This window comes from Manis pentadactyla, chromosome 15 (genome assembly GCF_030020395.1).
Source record: "Manis pentadactyla isolate mManPen7 chromosome 15, mManPen7.hap1, whole genome shotgun sequence".
NCBI lineage: Eukaryota > Metazoa > Chordata > Mammalia > Pholidota > Manidae > Manis > Manis pentadactyla.
This window is the reverse complement of record NC_080033.1, coordinates 35,181,557-35,197,999: the sequence shown is the minus strand read 5'-3', so window position 1 is coordinate 35,197,999 and position 16,443 is coordinate 35,181,557. Positions and strand designations below refer to the sequence as shown.

At 37.6% G+C, this 16,443-nt stretch overlaps 1 protein-coding gene across 1 annotated transcript in view; it reads right to left on the bottom strand.

Annotated features, from left to right (window-relative positions):
- The window catches only part of LONP2 (lon peptidase 2, peroxisomal), a 124,800-nt gene that overhangs the window by 81,848 nt on the left and 26,509 nt on the right, over positions 1-16,443 (bottom strand). Inside the window, exon 7 of the mRNA XM_036932533.2 lies at positions 12,759-13,017. Coding sequence (XP_036788428.1) covers positions 12,759-13,017 — 259 coding nt within the window. The remainder of the gene's footprint in view (positions 1-12,758; positions 13,018-16,443) is intronic.

The following is a 16,443-nucleotide window of genomic DNA, read 5'->3' as shown; positions in this document are numbered from 1 at the left end:
AGGGAGCGTAAGATATGATAAAACCCCTACTCTACAGAGCTAATACTTTTTATACATTTATGTTTTATCTCTGCAGTTATACATTAGAAATGCCAGAGGCCTATACTAGTCACTAAATGAACACAGTCAATAAGTGGTCAGTTAGAGGAGAGTATCACAATGGACTACACTTACATTAATGGAGAAAGCCTTGGGCTGGGGCTTTAAAATAAACCTAAGTTGTAGAGAGGCAAAGAGCAGCTATATACAAATGTTATAAGGAGGAACAGTGAGCAAACTATATGTCTGCCATATAGTACTAAAAATATATTAGAAGCTTGTACTTCAGTTATTTTTCTCTTGTAGATACTAATAATGAAACAGCTGATTTACTTAAAAAATCACTACTTCAGGTTATATATGAAAACTTATCAATGTAGAAAGTGAAAGTTCATTTTTCATCTCATCTCATCTGAAAATTGAGCCAAGGATTTCTTGCAATGATATTTTATTATTTGAACAAACAGCTGAAAAGTACTTCCAAAGAGTTAGTCTCTACAGAAACTTGAGATACAAAATAAAAATAAGTATATTTCATCAAGGAACAGTTAATGAAGAACATTATTATATAAACATGATTTCATAAAGCTTCATCCTAAAAGAAGTTATTTTATATTTCATTTCTATTAACTGCTTTAAATGTAATATTTAAATATAAAAATCTAAGTTGTAAAAACTAATAGATGTTCATACCAGTAAGGATTGCCACCATCCAAAAGACTCAAACAACAACAAATGTTGGCGAGGTTGTGGAGAAAGGGGAACCCTCCTACACTGCTGGTGGGAATGTAAATTAGTTCAACCATTGTGGAAAGCAGTATGGAGATTCCTCAAAATGCTCAAAATAGAAATACCATTTGACCCAGGAATTCCACTTCTAGGAATTTACCCTAAGAATGCAGCAGCCCAGTTTGAAAAAGACAGATGCACCCCTATGTTTATCGCAGCACTATTTACAAAAGCCAAGAAATGGAAACAACCTAAGTGTCCATCAGTAGATGAATGGATAAAGAAGATGTGGTACATATACACAATTGTGAATATTATTCAGCCATAAGAAGAAAACAAATCCTACCATTTGCAACAACATGGATGGAGCTAGAGGGTATTATGCTCAGTGAAATAAGCCAGGCGGAGAAAGACAAGTACCAAATGAATTCACTCATATGTGGAGTATAAGAACAAAGAAAAACTGAAGGAACAAAACAGCAGCAGAATCACAGAACCCAAGAATGGACGAACAGTTACCAAAGGGAAAGGGACTGGGGAGGATGGGTGGGAAGGGAGGGATAAGGGCGGGAAAAAAGAAAGGGGGCATTACAATTAGCATGTGTAATGTGTGTGGTGGGCACAGGGAGGGATGTGCAACACGGAGAAGACAAGTAGGGATTCTGCAGCATCCATCTTACTACGATGATGGACAGTGACTGTAATAGGATTTGTTGGGGGGACTTGGTGAGGGGGGAAGCCTAGTAAACATAACATTCTTCATGTAATTGTAGATTACTGATACCAAAATAAAATAAATAAATAATAGATGGGAACAGAGAGTCTGTGGCATAAAAGTGGACAAAAAAAAAACCCCAATGGAGATAAAACGAAATGAGAAAAGTTGAGAAGACTGAAAAACTGCATTAGTTAATATGGAACATAAACATGACTTTTTCCTTTAAGTCACTCAAAATAACAGGAATCAAAAGTGGGCCAATGTTTACTCAGGTCATTCTTACTTTCCCAGTTTAAGATTTAAATGTAAACCAGTCTTTCTTTTTCTTCCCCATCTCCCATCTCATTATCATTTTCTAAAAGACGTAGTTTGGTTGTTTTAAAAATCAATTTCTAAGTTATTATCACTCTCCTTTGCAGAAGCCAGTTCTTCTAGCAAAAGGCTGGTGTTCCATGCATGGAAAAATAGGGAAAGTGGGGGACAAAATCAAGGGAATAAGCAAGGAGGTAATATAAAGCAGCTCTGTTTTTCCTTGGCTATTTTAGGACTGCAGAACAGTGGTGCCTTCTCAGAAATTGAGGAAAAACAAAACTCAGCATGAACTCTAATTGTGAGCATGTGACCAGTATTTAAATGCCAAGACCTGGGCGTTTCCAAAATGCTTCAACTGTCACATGGAACCACTTGTTCCCACAAACTCCAGTCCATGGCTGTGCTATAATCCTCTACCGTTCTCTCTCCCCTCCTATTCACCTTTAATCCACAACTCTTATGTAAGCACATACTCTGCTCTCAACTTTTCTGTGCTTAACAACCATACCCCACTCTCCACTTGTTTCCAAACAGGTTTTCAAAGGAAAATTTTCTCCAGGTTTTGATAATTTAGTGGGTAGTTGGGTACTAAGTCCCCCTATAGCACAGGGTAGGTGGTTTTAGTGGCTAATGAAATTATCTGGTACAGCGATGGCTATGGAGTCCTTATCAGTGAGGTGTATTGCAAATCAGTCTTAAAAGAATGATTCACTGACAAACCCACATATTTGTTATTTGGCAATGATCACAGCTTCTATACATACCATGCATTTCTAAAACACTTATATTTACACCTGTTTTAGGCAACTACACAACCTCATTTTACAAAAGACTCTTAAGATTCAATTCTGTTAATGTCACTACCAAAAAGTATATTCACTTGAAAAAAGTGGACAGTATTTGTATCTATAGTGTCAAAAAGGATTTAAAAAGAGGGGGCGGAAGATGGCGGCGTGAGTAGAGCAGCAGAAATCTCCTCCCAAAACCACATATATCTATGAAAATATAACAAAGACAACCCTTCCTAGAATAAAGACCAGAGGACACAGGACAATATCCAGACCACATCCGCACCTGAGAGAACCCAGCGCCTCGCGAAGGGGGTAAGATACAAGCCCCAGCCCCGCGGGAGCCGAGCGCCCCTCCCCCCAGCTCCCGGCGGGAGAAGAGCAGGCAGAGCGGGAGGGAGACGGAGCCCAGGGCTGCCGAACACCCAGCCCCTGCCATCCGGGCCAGAGTGCAGGGCCCTCGATACTGGGAAAACAGGGCAGCAAGAACAGTGAGCAGGCACTGAAGGCTGGGCGACAGAGGACATAAGAAAAGCGCGCGACCATTTTTTTTTTTTTTTTTGCTTTTTTGCTGCTTTGTTTTGGCGAGCGCTTTTTGGAAGTCTTAAAGGGACAGGGACCCCAATATTAGGGAAACAGGCAGAAAGACCGGTGAGCAGAGGCCTGAGGCTGGCACCGGAGAATAAAGAAAAACGAACGACCACCTTTTTTTTTTTTTTAATTAAAAATTTTTTTTTTTTTTTTTTTAATTAAAAAAATTTTTTTTCTTGTTTTTTTTTGTGGTCGTTGTTTTGTTTTGGCGGGTGCTTTTTGGAAGTCTTAAAGGGGCAGGGCGGGTCACTTAATCCAGAGGTAGGGAATCCGGGATCTCTGGGCACCCTAACCCCTGGGCTGCAGGGAGCAGGGAGGCCCCTTACGGAGATAAATAGCCTCCCAGCAGCTCCTGCTCCAACGCGACTCCACCATTTTGGAGTAGCTGCCCGAGCCAGGCCACGCCCACAGCAACAGCGGAGATTAACTCCATAGCAGCCAGGCAGGAAGCAGAAACCCTGTCTGCGCGCAGCTGCGCAGCACAAGCCACTAGAGGCCGCTGTTCTCCCAGGAGAGGAGGGCCACAAACCAACAAGAAAGGAAGTCCTTCCAGCCGTCACTCGTCCCAGTTCTGCAGACTATTCCTAGCACCATGAAAAGGCAAAGCTACAGGCAGACAAAGATCACAGAGACAACACCAGAGAAGGAGACAGACCTAACCAGTCTTCCTGACAAAGAATTCAAAATAAGAATCATAAACATGCTGACAGAGATGCAGAGAAATACGCAAGAAAAATGGGATGAAGTCCGGAAAGAGATCACAGATGCCAGAAAGGAGATCGCAGAAATGAAACAAACTCTGGAAGGGTTTATAAGCAGAATGGATAGAATGCAAGAGGCCATTGATGGAATTGAAATCAGAGAACAGGAACGCATAGAAGCTGACATAGAGAGAGACAAAAGGATCTCCAGGAATGAAACAATATTAAGAGAACTGTGTGACCAATCTAAAAGGAGCAATATCCGTATTATAGGGGTCCCAGAAGAAGAAGAGAGAGGCAAAGAGATGGAAAGTATCTTAGAAGAAATAATTGCTGAAAACTTCCCCACACTGGGGGAGGAAGTAATCAAACAGACCACGGAAATACACAGAACCCCCAACAGAAAGGATCCAAGAAGGGCAACACCAAGACACATAATAATTAAAATGGCAAAGATCAAGGACAAGGAAAGAGTGTTAAAGGCAGCTAGAGAGAAAAAGGTCACCTATAAAGGGAAACCCATCAGGCTAACGTCAGATTTCTCAACAGAAACCCTACAGGCCAGAAGAGAATGGCATGATATATTTAATACAATGAAACAGAAGGGCCTTGAACCAAGGATACTGTATCCAGCACGACTATCATTCAAATATGACGGTGGGATTAAACAATTCCCAGACAAACAAAAGCTGAGGGAATTTGCTTCCCACAAACCACCTCTACAGAACATCTTACAGGGACTGCTCTAGATGGGAGCACTCCTAGAAAGAGCACAGCACAAAACACCCAACATATGAAGAATCGAGGAGGAGGAACAAGAAGGGAGAGAAGAAAAGAATCTCCAGACAGTGTATATAACAGCTCAATAAGCGAGCTAAGTTAGGCAGTAAGATACTAAAGAGGCTAACCTTGAACCTTTGGTAACCACAAATTTAAAGCCTGCAATGGCAATAAGTACATATCTTTCAATAGTCACCCTAAATGTTAATGGGTTGAATGCACCAATCAAAAGACAAAGAGTAACAGAATGGATAAAAAAGCAAGACCCATCTATATGCTGCTTACAAGAAACTCACCTCAAACCCAAAGACATGTACAGACTAAAAGTCAAGGGATGGAAAAACATATTTCAAGCAAACAACAGTGAGAAGAAAGCAGGGGTTGCAGTACTAATATCAGACAAAATAGACTTCAAAACAAAGAAAGCAACAAGAGATAAAGAAGGACACTACATAATGATAAAGGGCTCAGTGAAACAAGAGGATATAACCATTCTAAATATATATGCACCCAATACAGGAGCACCAGCATATGTGAAACAAATACTAACAGAACTAAAGGGGGATATAGACTGCAATGCATTCATTCTAGGAGACTTCAACACACAACTCACCCCAAAGGATAGATCCACTGGGCAGAAAATAAGTAAGGACACGGACGCACTGAACAACACAGTAGAGCAGATGGACCTAATAGACATCTATAGAACTCTACATCCAAAAGCAGCGGGATATACATTCTTCTCAAGTGCACATGGAACATTCTCCAGAATAGACCACATACTAGGCCACAAAAAGAGCCTCAGAAAATTCCAAAAGATTGAAATCCTACCAACCAACTTTTCAGACCACAAAGGCATAAAACTAGAAATAAACTGTACAAAGAAAGCAAAGAGGCTCACAAACACATGGAGGCTTAACAACACGCTCCTAAATAATCAATGGATCAATGACCAAATCAAAATGGAGATCCAGCAATATATGGAAACAAATGACAACAACAACACTAAGCCCCAACTTCTGTGGGACACAGCAAAAGCAGTCTTAAGAGGAAAGTATATAGCAATCCAAGCATATTTAAAAAAGGAAGAGCAATCCCAAATGAATGGTCTAATGTCACAATTATCGAAATTGGAAAAAGAAGAACAGATGAGGCCTAAGGTCAGCAGAAGGAGGGACATAATAAAGATCAGAGAAGAAATAAATAAAATTGAGAAGAATAAAACAATAGCAAAAATCAATGAAACCAAGAGCTGGTTCTTCGAGAAAATAAACAAAATAGATAAGCCTCTAGCCAGACTTATTAAGAAGAAAAGAGAATCAACACAAATCAACAGTATCAGAAACGAGAAAGGAAAAATCACGACGGACCCCACGGAAATGCAAAGAATTATTGGAGAATACTATGAAAACCTATATGCTAACAAGCTGGGAAACCTAGGAGAAATGGACAACTTCCTAGAAAAATATAACCTTCCAAGATTGACCCAGGAAGAAACAGAAAATCTAAACAGACCAATTACCAGCAACGAAATTGAAGAGGTAATCAAAAAACTACCAAAGAACAACCCCCCGGGCCAGATGGATTCACCTCGGAATTTTATCAGACATACAGGGAAGACATAATACCCATTCTCCTTAAAGTTTTCCAAAAAATAGAGGAGGAGGGGATACTCCCAAACTCATTCTATGAAGCTAACATCACCCTAATACCAAAACCAAGCAAAGACCCCACCAAAAAAGAAAACTACAGACCAATATCCCTGATGAACGTAGATGCAAAAATACTCAACAAAATATTAGCAAACCGAATTCAAAAATACATCAAAAGGATCATACACCATGACCAAGTGGAATTCATTCCAGGGATGCAAGGATGGTACAACATTCGAAAGTCCATCAACATCATCCACCACATCAACAAAAAGAAAGACAAAAACCACATGATCATCTCCATAGATGCTGAAAAAGCATTTGACAAAGTTCAACATCCATTCATGTTAAAAACTCTCAGCAAAATGGGAATAGAGGGCAAGTACCTCAACATAATAAAGGCCATCTATGATAAACCCACAGCCAACATTATATTGAACAGCGAGAAGCTGAAAGCATTTCCTCTGAGATCGGGAACTAGACAGGGATGCCCACTCTCTCCACTGTTATTTAACATAGTACTGGAGGTCCTAGCCACGGCAATCAGACAAAATAAAGAAATACAAGGAATCCAGATTGGTAAAGAAGAAGTTAAACTGTCACTATTTGCAGATGACATGATACTGTACATAAAAAACCCTAAAGACTCCACCCCAAAACTACTAGAACTGATATCGGAATACAGCAAAGTTGCAGGATACAAAATCAACACACAGAAATCTGTGGCTTTCCTATATACTAACAATGAACCAACAGAAAGAGAAATCAGGAAAACAACTCCATTCACAATTGCATCAAAAAAAATAAAATACCTAGGAATAAACCTAACCAAAGAAGTGAAAGACTTATACTCTGAAAACTACAAGTCACTCTTAAGAGAAATTAAAGGGGACACTAACAGATGGAAACTCATCCCATGCTCGTGGCTAGGAAGAATTAATATCGTTAAAATGGCCATCCTGCCCAAAGCAATATACAGATTTGATGCAATCCCTATGAAACTACCAGCAACATTCTTCAATGAACTGGAACAAACAATTCAAAAATTCATATGGAAACACCAAAGACCCCGAATAGCCAAAGCAATCCTGAGAAAGAAGAATAAAGTAGGGGGGATCTCACTCCCCAACTTCAAGCTCTACTATAAAGCCATAGTAATCAAGACAATTTGGTACTGGCACAAGAGCAGAGCCACAGACCAATGGAACAGACTAGAGAATCCAGACATTAACCCAGACATATATGGTCAATTAATATTTGATAAAGGAGCCATGGACATACAATGGCGAAATGACAGTCTCTTCAACAGATGGTGCTGGCAAAACTGGACAGCTACATGTAGGAGAATGAAACTGGACCATTGTCTAACCCCATATACAAAAGTAAACTCAAAATGGATCAAAGACCTGAATGTAAGCCATGAAACCATTAAACTCTTGGAAGAAAACATAGGCGAAAACCTCTTAGACATAAACATGAGTGACCTCTTCTTGAACATATCTCCCCGGGCAAGGAAAACAACAGCAAAAATGAGTAAGTGGGACTATATTAAGCTGAAAAGCTTCTGTACAGCAAAAGACACCATCAATAGAACAAGAAGGATCCCTACAGTATGGGAGAATATATTTGAAAATGACACATCCGATAAAGGCTTGACATCCAGAATATATAAGGAGCTCTCACGCCTCAACAAACAAAAAACAAATAACCCAATTAAAAAATGGGCAGAGGAACTGAACAGACAGTTCTCCAAAAAAGAAATACAGATGGCCAACAGACACATGAAAAGATGCTCCACATCGCTAATTATCAGAGAAATGCAAATTAAAACTACAATGAGGTATCACCTCACACCAGTAAGGATGGCTGCCATCCAAAAGACAAACAACAACAAATGTTGGCGAGGCTGTGGAGAAAGGGGAACCCTCCTACACTGCTGGTGGGAATGTAAGTTAGTTCAACCACTGTGGAAAGCAGTATGGAGGTACATCAAAATGCTCAAAACAGACTTACCATTTGACCCAGGAATTCCACTCCTAGGAATTTACCCTAAGAATGCAGCAATCAAGTTTGAGAAAGACAGATGCACCCCTATGTTTATTGCAGCACTATTTACAATAGCCAAGAATTGGAAGCAACCTAAATGTCCATCAATAGATGAATGGATAAAGAAGATGTGGTACATATACACAATGGAATACTACTCAGCTATAAGAAAAGGGCAAATCCAATCATTTGCAGCAACATGGATGGAGCTGGAGGGTATTATGCTCAGTGAAACAAGCCAAGCGGAGAAAGAGAAATACCAAATGATTTCACTTATCTGTGGAATATAAGAACAAAGGAAAAACTGAAGGAACAAAACAGCAGCAGAATCACAGAACTCAAGAATGGACTAACAGGTACCAAAGGGAAAGGGACTGGGGAGGATGGGTGGGTAGGGAGGGATAAGGGGGGGAGAAGTAGGGGGGTATTAAGATTAACATGCATGGGGGGGTAGGAGAAAAGGGAGGGCTGTACAACACAGAGAAGGCAAGTAGTGATTCTACAACATTTTGCTATGCTGATGGACAGTGACTGTAAAGGGGTTTATAGGGGAGACCTGGTATAGGGGAGAGCCTAGTAAACATAATATTCGTCATGTAAGTGTAGATTAGTGATAGCAAAAAAAAAAAAAAACAAGGGCAGTTCCTGTGTGGTAACCTCCAACGAGTTCTACACAAGGGTATAAAGGGCATATAAAAGTGTAGGCAAAGGGTCTGTTTGTGTTTATACAGAGGATCAAAGCCTAATTGGGCTACCCCGAAAATGAACTAAGATACGATATGAAAAAGAACTTCCAACATCTGCACTCTCTGGAAGACTCATGCCAGAAGATGATCATCAAAAAACCCCAACAAAGATCCACGCACTGCTACAGCTGTAGATGCACTCATCCCACCAGTTCCTGGACCTGCCATGGGAATGAGGAAGGAGATATCTAAGCTGGCCTGTGCATGCAGTAAAACAACAAAATTGGACTGGATCTATACTGTTGGAACTCAACCAAGAATTTGGAGAAGTGCAAATTGTAGCGCTCCAAAGTCTTACAACTACAAACTATTTATTGTTAAAAGAACATATGGCACGTGAACAGTCCCCAGGAATGGGTTGTTTTAATTTGTCTGATTTCTCTCAGACTGTTCAAGTTCATTTGGACAATATCCACCATATCATAGATAAGTTTTCACAAATGCCTAAGGTGCCTAACTGGTTTTCTTGGTTTCACTGCAGATGGCTGGTAATTACAGATATGCTTTGGTTATGTAACTATACTCCTATTATGTTAATGTGTGTGTGCAATTTAAGTAGTAGCTTAAAACCTATACATGCTGAAGTTACTCTACAAGAAGATATATCAAAGAAATAATCAATCTTCCCATGTTTTCTTCCGCCTGCTACCTCTATAGCTTTTCTTCTTCCTTCCTAATTACAACCCTTAAATAGAATTCGTGCCTCATATCAAATTTACCGAGTATCATAATTCTTCCAAGTGGTAAAGATACCTCAAGACAAATGCTGGGCATAGAAGCCACAGGGCATAAATATGCAAAGAAGTAAAAAGCTAACTTTTTCAAACAATAAGGCTTCTCTCTCACTTACCAACTTCACATTTCCCTGTATGGCCCCGGAAGATGACTGGTTAGCCAGAGACGGGTAAGATTCCTCAAGGGAGGAACAACCTAAGACAGGCACAGTCGCAGGGGGGCCATCAGGTGAGAAATTGGGGATCAACAGAGGTGAGGCTTAGAACCTCACCCCCCCTGTTCTGAGAGAAATCTTCTGCATACGTGGATGTTTTATTGCCCTGGTCTAGCTTGGATTAACACATAGTCTACAGGCACACACCTGATCATCTACATTTGCTCTCTTACAACACTAAACTATGTTTTCTACCTTTATCTTGTATCTACCTACCACTTCAGCATTTTATTAAAAATAATAATAATAAAGAGAGAAATGTGGTATCCACATATAAATCAAGTATAAAAACCAAATGAGTATTCATATTTGAACTGACTGTTTATAGTTCATAATGCATGAGCAAAACCGAAAGTTTCTGTGATGACTGCCCTTGTACTGTTCACTATGTAACTTATTCATTATGTAAGAATTTGTTCTACATGTAAAAACTTGTTTGTTATGCCTCAGAAGATTGGAGACTGACAAAAATTAGGCTTGGGGTGGAATAATGATTGTGCATTGAGCATTGACTCCCCTATACAGAATTTTATTGTCGTTAACAACCATTTGATCAATAAATATGAGAGATGCCCTCACAAAAAAAAAAAAAAAAAAAAAGGACAGACTTCCAATGGTAAAATAAATTAGTAACCAGGATGTAATGTATAGCATAAGGAATATAGTCAAGATATTGTAACAGCCTGGTAGGGTGATAGCTGGAACCTAGAATTATGTATATAAATGTTCTACCACTGTGTTGTACACTTGAAACTCATGTAATGTAATACTGTGTGTCAACTACCCTTCAATAAAAAAAAAAAAAAAAAAAAAAAGGATTTAAAATCTGTTTAGACCCAAAAGTGTTCATAAGAAGTGGTGATAACTATATTATAAACTGTCCACCAACAGGCATCAGGAAACTACATTTTTCCATAATTCTGCCATGAAAATTAAATGATAATGCTGAGAACAGGATATTTTAGGTACACTTTAAGAGTCAGACTGGATTTTGAAAAGTCATACTGAAGCTTCTGTAATCTCAACTTGTCCTCCTGAGAATTTAGAATTAAAATAATAAAGCTAATTTTTATTGAGTGCTCACTGTATGCCAGCACTGAGTAAGCATTTCCAAGCCTTACTGAATAATCGATACCATCATGGGAAAAAGTAACTACAAATTACTATTATATGTCACGTACTTATGACTTATGACATTAATTTCACATGACAATAATTCTACAAACTCACTCTCTAAATTCCATCAAATATGTACACAGTACTATGCTACAGGTAACAAAAGGAAGAAACAGACAAAAATGACTCTGAGTGCATGATCAAGACACTTGAATGGAGAATACTTCCCCAAAACTCTGTAGTTAAAATTTGAAGACTTAAGCCATAGGCCCAGCTTCTTCCAAGATGACAATTTCTTTACAAAAGCAAACTACAGCCTCTAGTGGCACATGTGAGAATAAGAAAGTCTAGGCAAAAAATCATCAGAACTTGACAGAAAGAATGACCCAAATTAGTTCCTGACCTAACTTGCAGCCCAAACTGCTGATTTATTAAAATATTATAATGACTTTTCTTTAATTATAAAGAAGCAAATAAAAGAGAATAAAGAGAGCCATTTTTTATGGAACTTATTGAGTTTCCCTTCCTTGCCTAAGGTCTGTGATTCATGAATAAGGCAAATGTAAAGAAAATGAGATGCTATAAAACATCATTTTTTTTTTTTCACAATACACATTTAATCCATATCCACCAAACTGTAAATGTGCATTCAAACTACTCTTGGCCACTGACAGTTGTTCACTGTTTACACTGGCATAAATATGTGAAAACTTTCACTCATAATTTGAGTTGCTTTAACAACTTTAAGATTGAGGCTGTGATTTGAAGATAGAAGTTTTATCCTCATTTTAACTACTTTCTAATGTAAGTTAAGCAGATTGTTTTTCTAAAAAAAATTTTTAAGAAGCTGTAACTGACATATAATTAGTTTTCAGGTGTACTCTGTATTGATTTATAAATAGTTCATGATTTCTACATTTTTAAATTTCTACATTTTAAAATGTTAATTAACACTGTGAAATAGACATGCTCTTCCAAAGTATCTTCCAATCTGAGCAACAGAGACCACAGAGAATGAAACAATGAATGTAATGTGCAAATCTGATTTTAATGTCAGATTAATGAGAGATATAGTTGTTATAGTTTAATGTATTTTCATAGGAATGGTGTCAAAATGCAAGGATAGACCTTAATAACTATCCTAACCTCTCTCTTACATTACAAATCAGCCTTCGTAAAAGACTGTTAAACTGCAAACACAACAAATTTGTTATCAAAGATTTCTTACCATCTCCTACCTGGACTTATTTTTTTAAACTCTTAAGAGCCATGGGTCATTTTTTATGAAATGCTAGTGGGCGCAAATAAATGTAAAGACATTATTGTATCTAATCATAACAAATTTTCATTGCATACAAATGAGACTCCAGGAAAACTGAAGCACAGACTTGCTATCCATTGTCATTCAAGTATCAAGGCTACTATGGGTGTACCACTTAGGCTAGCTGTTTAGTACTGGAAATGTCTTTTCCACTGAAGTTACCATAAATAGCCCCTTAAGAAAAGGATACATATTATGCACTGGCTTTTGGGGGGCTCTAGTCAACTGAAATGGCAGAAGAATCAGAATGAACTGCTAGAAGTATTCTACCTGTGTCCTCGAATGTCAGACTGATCACACACTCCTCCAAGTGCGATCCTGTGGAACTCTCGACCTAGAGTCTTGGCCACTGATCTTCCCACACTTGTTTTACCAACTCCAGGAGGGCCAACGAAGCACAGAATGGGGCCCTTCAGATTGTTTTTCAGTTGTCTGACAGCCAAGTATTCCAGCACTCTTTTCTTCAATTTTTCCATGGCATAATGGTCATTATCCAGAAGAATACGGGCTGCTCGAATGTCCAGGCGGTCTGTCAAATAACCCAACAGAAATAATCTGAAAACATGGAATTTTTAAATGGAAGAACTCCTTTCAAGGCTGGGAAGAGCCAAAAGTTTTTTTAGAAAAAAAGATGTGACACAATAGACTTGAGTCCTTCTAAATGAGTATTTCAGTGAGATCCAGACTGGTGTCTTTTCTGCTTAAGATGATTCCGGTATCTACAAAAATAGTAGGTACTACGCAATTAAAAACTCAAGGCGTTAATACTCAAAACATTTCTTTGGAATGATTTTCTAGATTCACATTATTTCTGTGGAGATATAATTTCTAAATATTCTATTTTGCTGGCCTTTGTTCCTTTTTTTAAGTGTATTTTTCCTATTACTGAAGTTAATACATTTCATACCAGAAAATCTGATGACACTAATAAAAAAGGAAATAATCACTCATAACCTCATGTCCCCAATAGAGTGTCACTACCCTCTATTATTTCAGGTTCTGTGTGTAGCGTGCATGTGTGCAACATAGTTTCATACTTGCTTTTCAAAATGGGATTACATGAGGCCTTAAAGTTCTGTAAAATGTTTTTTTAGTTAATATATTATGGATATCTTTCAGTGTCAAATGCATGTTCAGTAACACTTTAGTGGTTATTTAATTATCCATACTCATTTAACTAGCTCCCTACTGCTGAGGATTTAGTTTATCTACAAATCTTTACAGTTATGAAGCATGCTTCACTGTGCATCCTTCTAACTAAATCTCCACATATATCTGTAATTATTTTCTTCAGCTAATCTATAAACAAAAGTGCTGGGTCAAAAAAAAAAAAGAAGACATAAATAATTGCCCGAGTTCTATCAATTAAAGTCTCACCAGAAAAGTATAAATTAGGCTTTGTTTCTAAAGCCAAGCTTTCATCAGGTTTACTGATGTGCTTTAGTACTTAAAATACTCTGGTTTAACAGTAGATCATGGAAGCCAAAATGAATTCATGAGCTAGGTGGCAGCCAGGGGTAAGACACAGCCAAATGATCATACTGCGAGTGAAAGAAGAAGATGAGAGGAAAACACATACACACCCACTCTTCCAATGTGTGATCTGGAAATTGCTATATATTTATTACATAAGAAAAAAAAATGGCCATTTAAAAATGGCCTTAAATGGTAGTTTGGTTCCCAAGCTAGGCTACAAAAACCTAGCTAAGCAGTTAATATATCTAATTTAATTATATTGCTTTCAGTCAGAATCCTGGCTGAGCAATTTGGAAAGGGAAGAATAAAATGTCTTCCTCCTTTTCTGCTTTAGATCCCAACCAGTAAATACATGAATAAATGAAAGATAAGAGTTTCCTAACTGCTTTACAATACTAACCTTGAAACTAACTAAAACTACCACAGTAAATGCAAAAGAAAAGTTCAGACCAATACTATTTTGGAGCTTTAAATATTAAAATGCTAGTAAATCAAGTCTATTAAAAGAGTAATCTTCTAAATTCAATTAAAGTAAGTAATTCTACAAAATTCTATTTATTTTTGTTATGCAAAGATGGGTCAATATTCATTATCAATATATTTATTATATCACCTTATCCAAGGAAAAAAGTTTTCTATCAAAATGTCATTTTGTGCCTAAAAAGGTACTTCTTATAATGCAACATCCATTCCTTATTAACATTTAGTAAATAAACTAAGCGAATTCTATGTAATTCAGAAAAAACTGAAAACAAGGTGAAGAAATTTCTTCTGAGAAATATGCCAAGAAAAGGTAATTTAAAAAGTAAGTTCTTTCACACTTTTCAGAAAAGATAATTTCCATGCTATAGAAATTATCGTTTTGTTTCTTTTCTATACAGGATACATTTTTTTCTGATTATTCCTTTCAATGACTAAGAGAGCATACTTCCTATTCTGAATAATGCTTATGATTACATGCAAAAGTCTTAAAACTTGAACATATATCTTTCTATTTACAATTGAAGAATGAAATGGTTATCTACTTGCTCTTTCTATTCAGGGTAGAAAAATTAGTAAATTTATTTCCTCCAAGTCTTTCTTCTCTGCTTTTTTCTCTGCTTTTGATGATCTCAACTTAGGTAAGCTTCTCTTTCAAGAATTATGAAAAACATTTTAATGGTTTTGTAATCATACAACAGTTATTTAGGCCTAATTCTATACAATAATGGTTTAGAAGCTCCACATGACTCCTTTGATGCCACAGTTAACCCCACCTTCAGTTCTCTGTTGAAAGGCTAACAATGAGAAGTATTTTCATGAAGGGTGCATGAGCGCTATGCAGCTCTCTGCTGACACAGAGCCAGCATGTATCTGAGCTTCTGGTATGTAGGTGGCCTCCTTCCCTGATTGTGAAGATAAGAAGTAACTTTGCTCTGTTTTTATAGTTTCTTGGTTATTTCAGTAAAGAATGGGTATCAGCACTCTGTGTTCAAATAAACATTTTGCTTAAAAATCTCTACAATTATATGTATAAGCCTGATAAAAATGCCTGGTTAGTAGTTAATTTCACTTTATAAATAGCACAAGTGGGGAGGGGAGGAAACAGAGCAACAACACATTAGGCTACTAATGGCAAATATTCAAATGTATTATTTTGGTATTCTCAGGGCATTATACTATATGCACCTCACATTTCTCTGAAGTCATTAGTTAAGATAAATCCTGCAGCACAGAAAAATATTACTGAGAGAATGTGAAAATTTCAAAAGAAGACCCCTGCTGTTACCAAGTTATCTAGATGTTCTTCACCTTGTGTACTAGACCTACTGTCAAACAAGAAAATAACGAGGTTTGAAAATCATCACGACTCCATCAATGACATAAAAATACCTATCAAACAGATACTAACATGGGAACTTGGCAGATGAAACAAAAGCAGAGGACTTAAACACATATAAAGTTTAAATGTAACTTTCATTCCCAGGTCTAAAAACTAATAGGAACATGGACCTCTCCAAATCTCACAGAATAGGTACACTTCTCTTAAAAAGTAGTCCCTGGAGAGTTACGAGTTCACAGAAGACTATATGAACCAAAATGGTTTTCCCAACAGCCTAGTTAGATGCAGACCAACATCTGAACTCAAACTGATCAGGTGACAATAAGAGGTTAATTCAAAAGGAATGCACACTCCCCTACATTCATCTCACTATAGAATTCCCACAAAATTTTGAATTAAGAATTAAACCAAGAAATTTAGCTTCAGTTTGTTTGGTAAGACACCTTCAACTAGAAGGGAGCATGTTGTCATGACATGTAAACATGACATAAATTAAGAAATAAATTTCCAAGCACAATTCATTACAGCTTTGCATGAAGTAGCCAACAAAAGAATGAAAACCCAAATGTTCAACCACAAGTAAACGGATTAACAAATTACTGACCCATAACTCATCTATGCAGCAACATGGATGAACCTCAAAATAATTATGCTGAG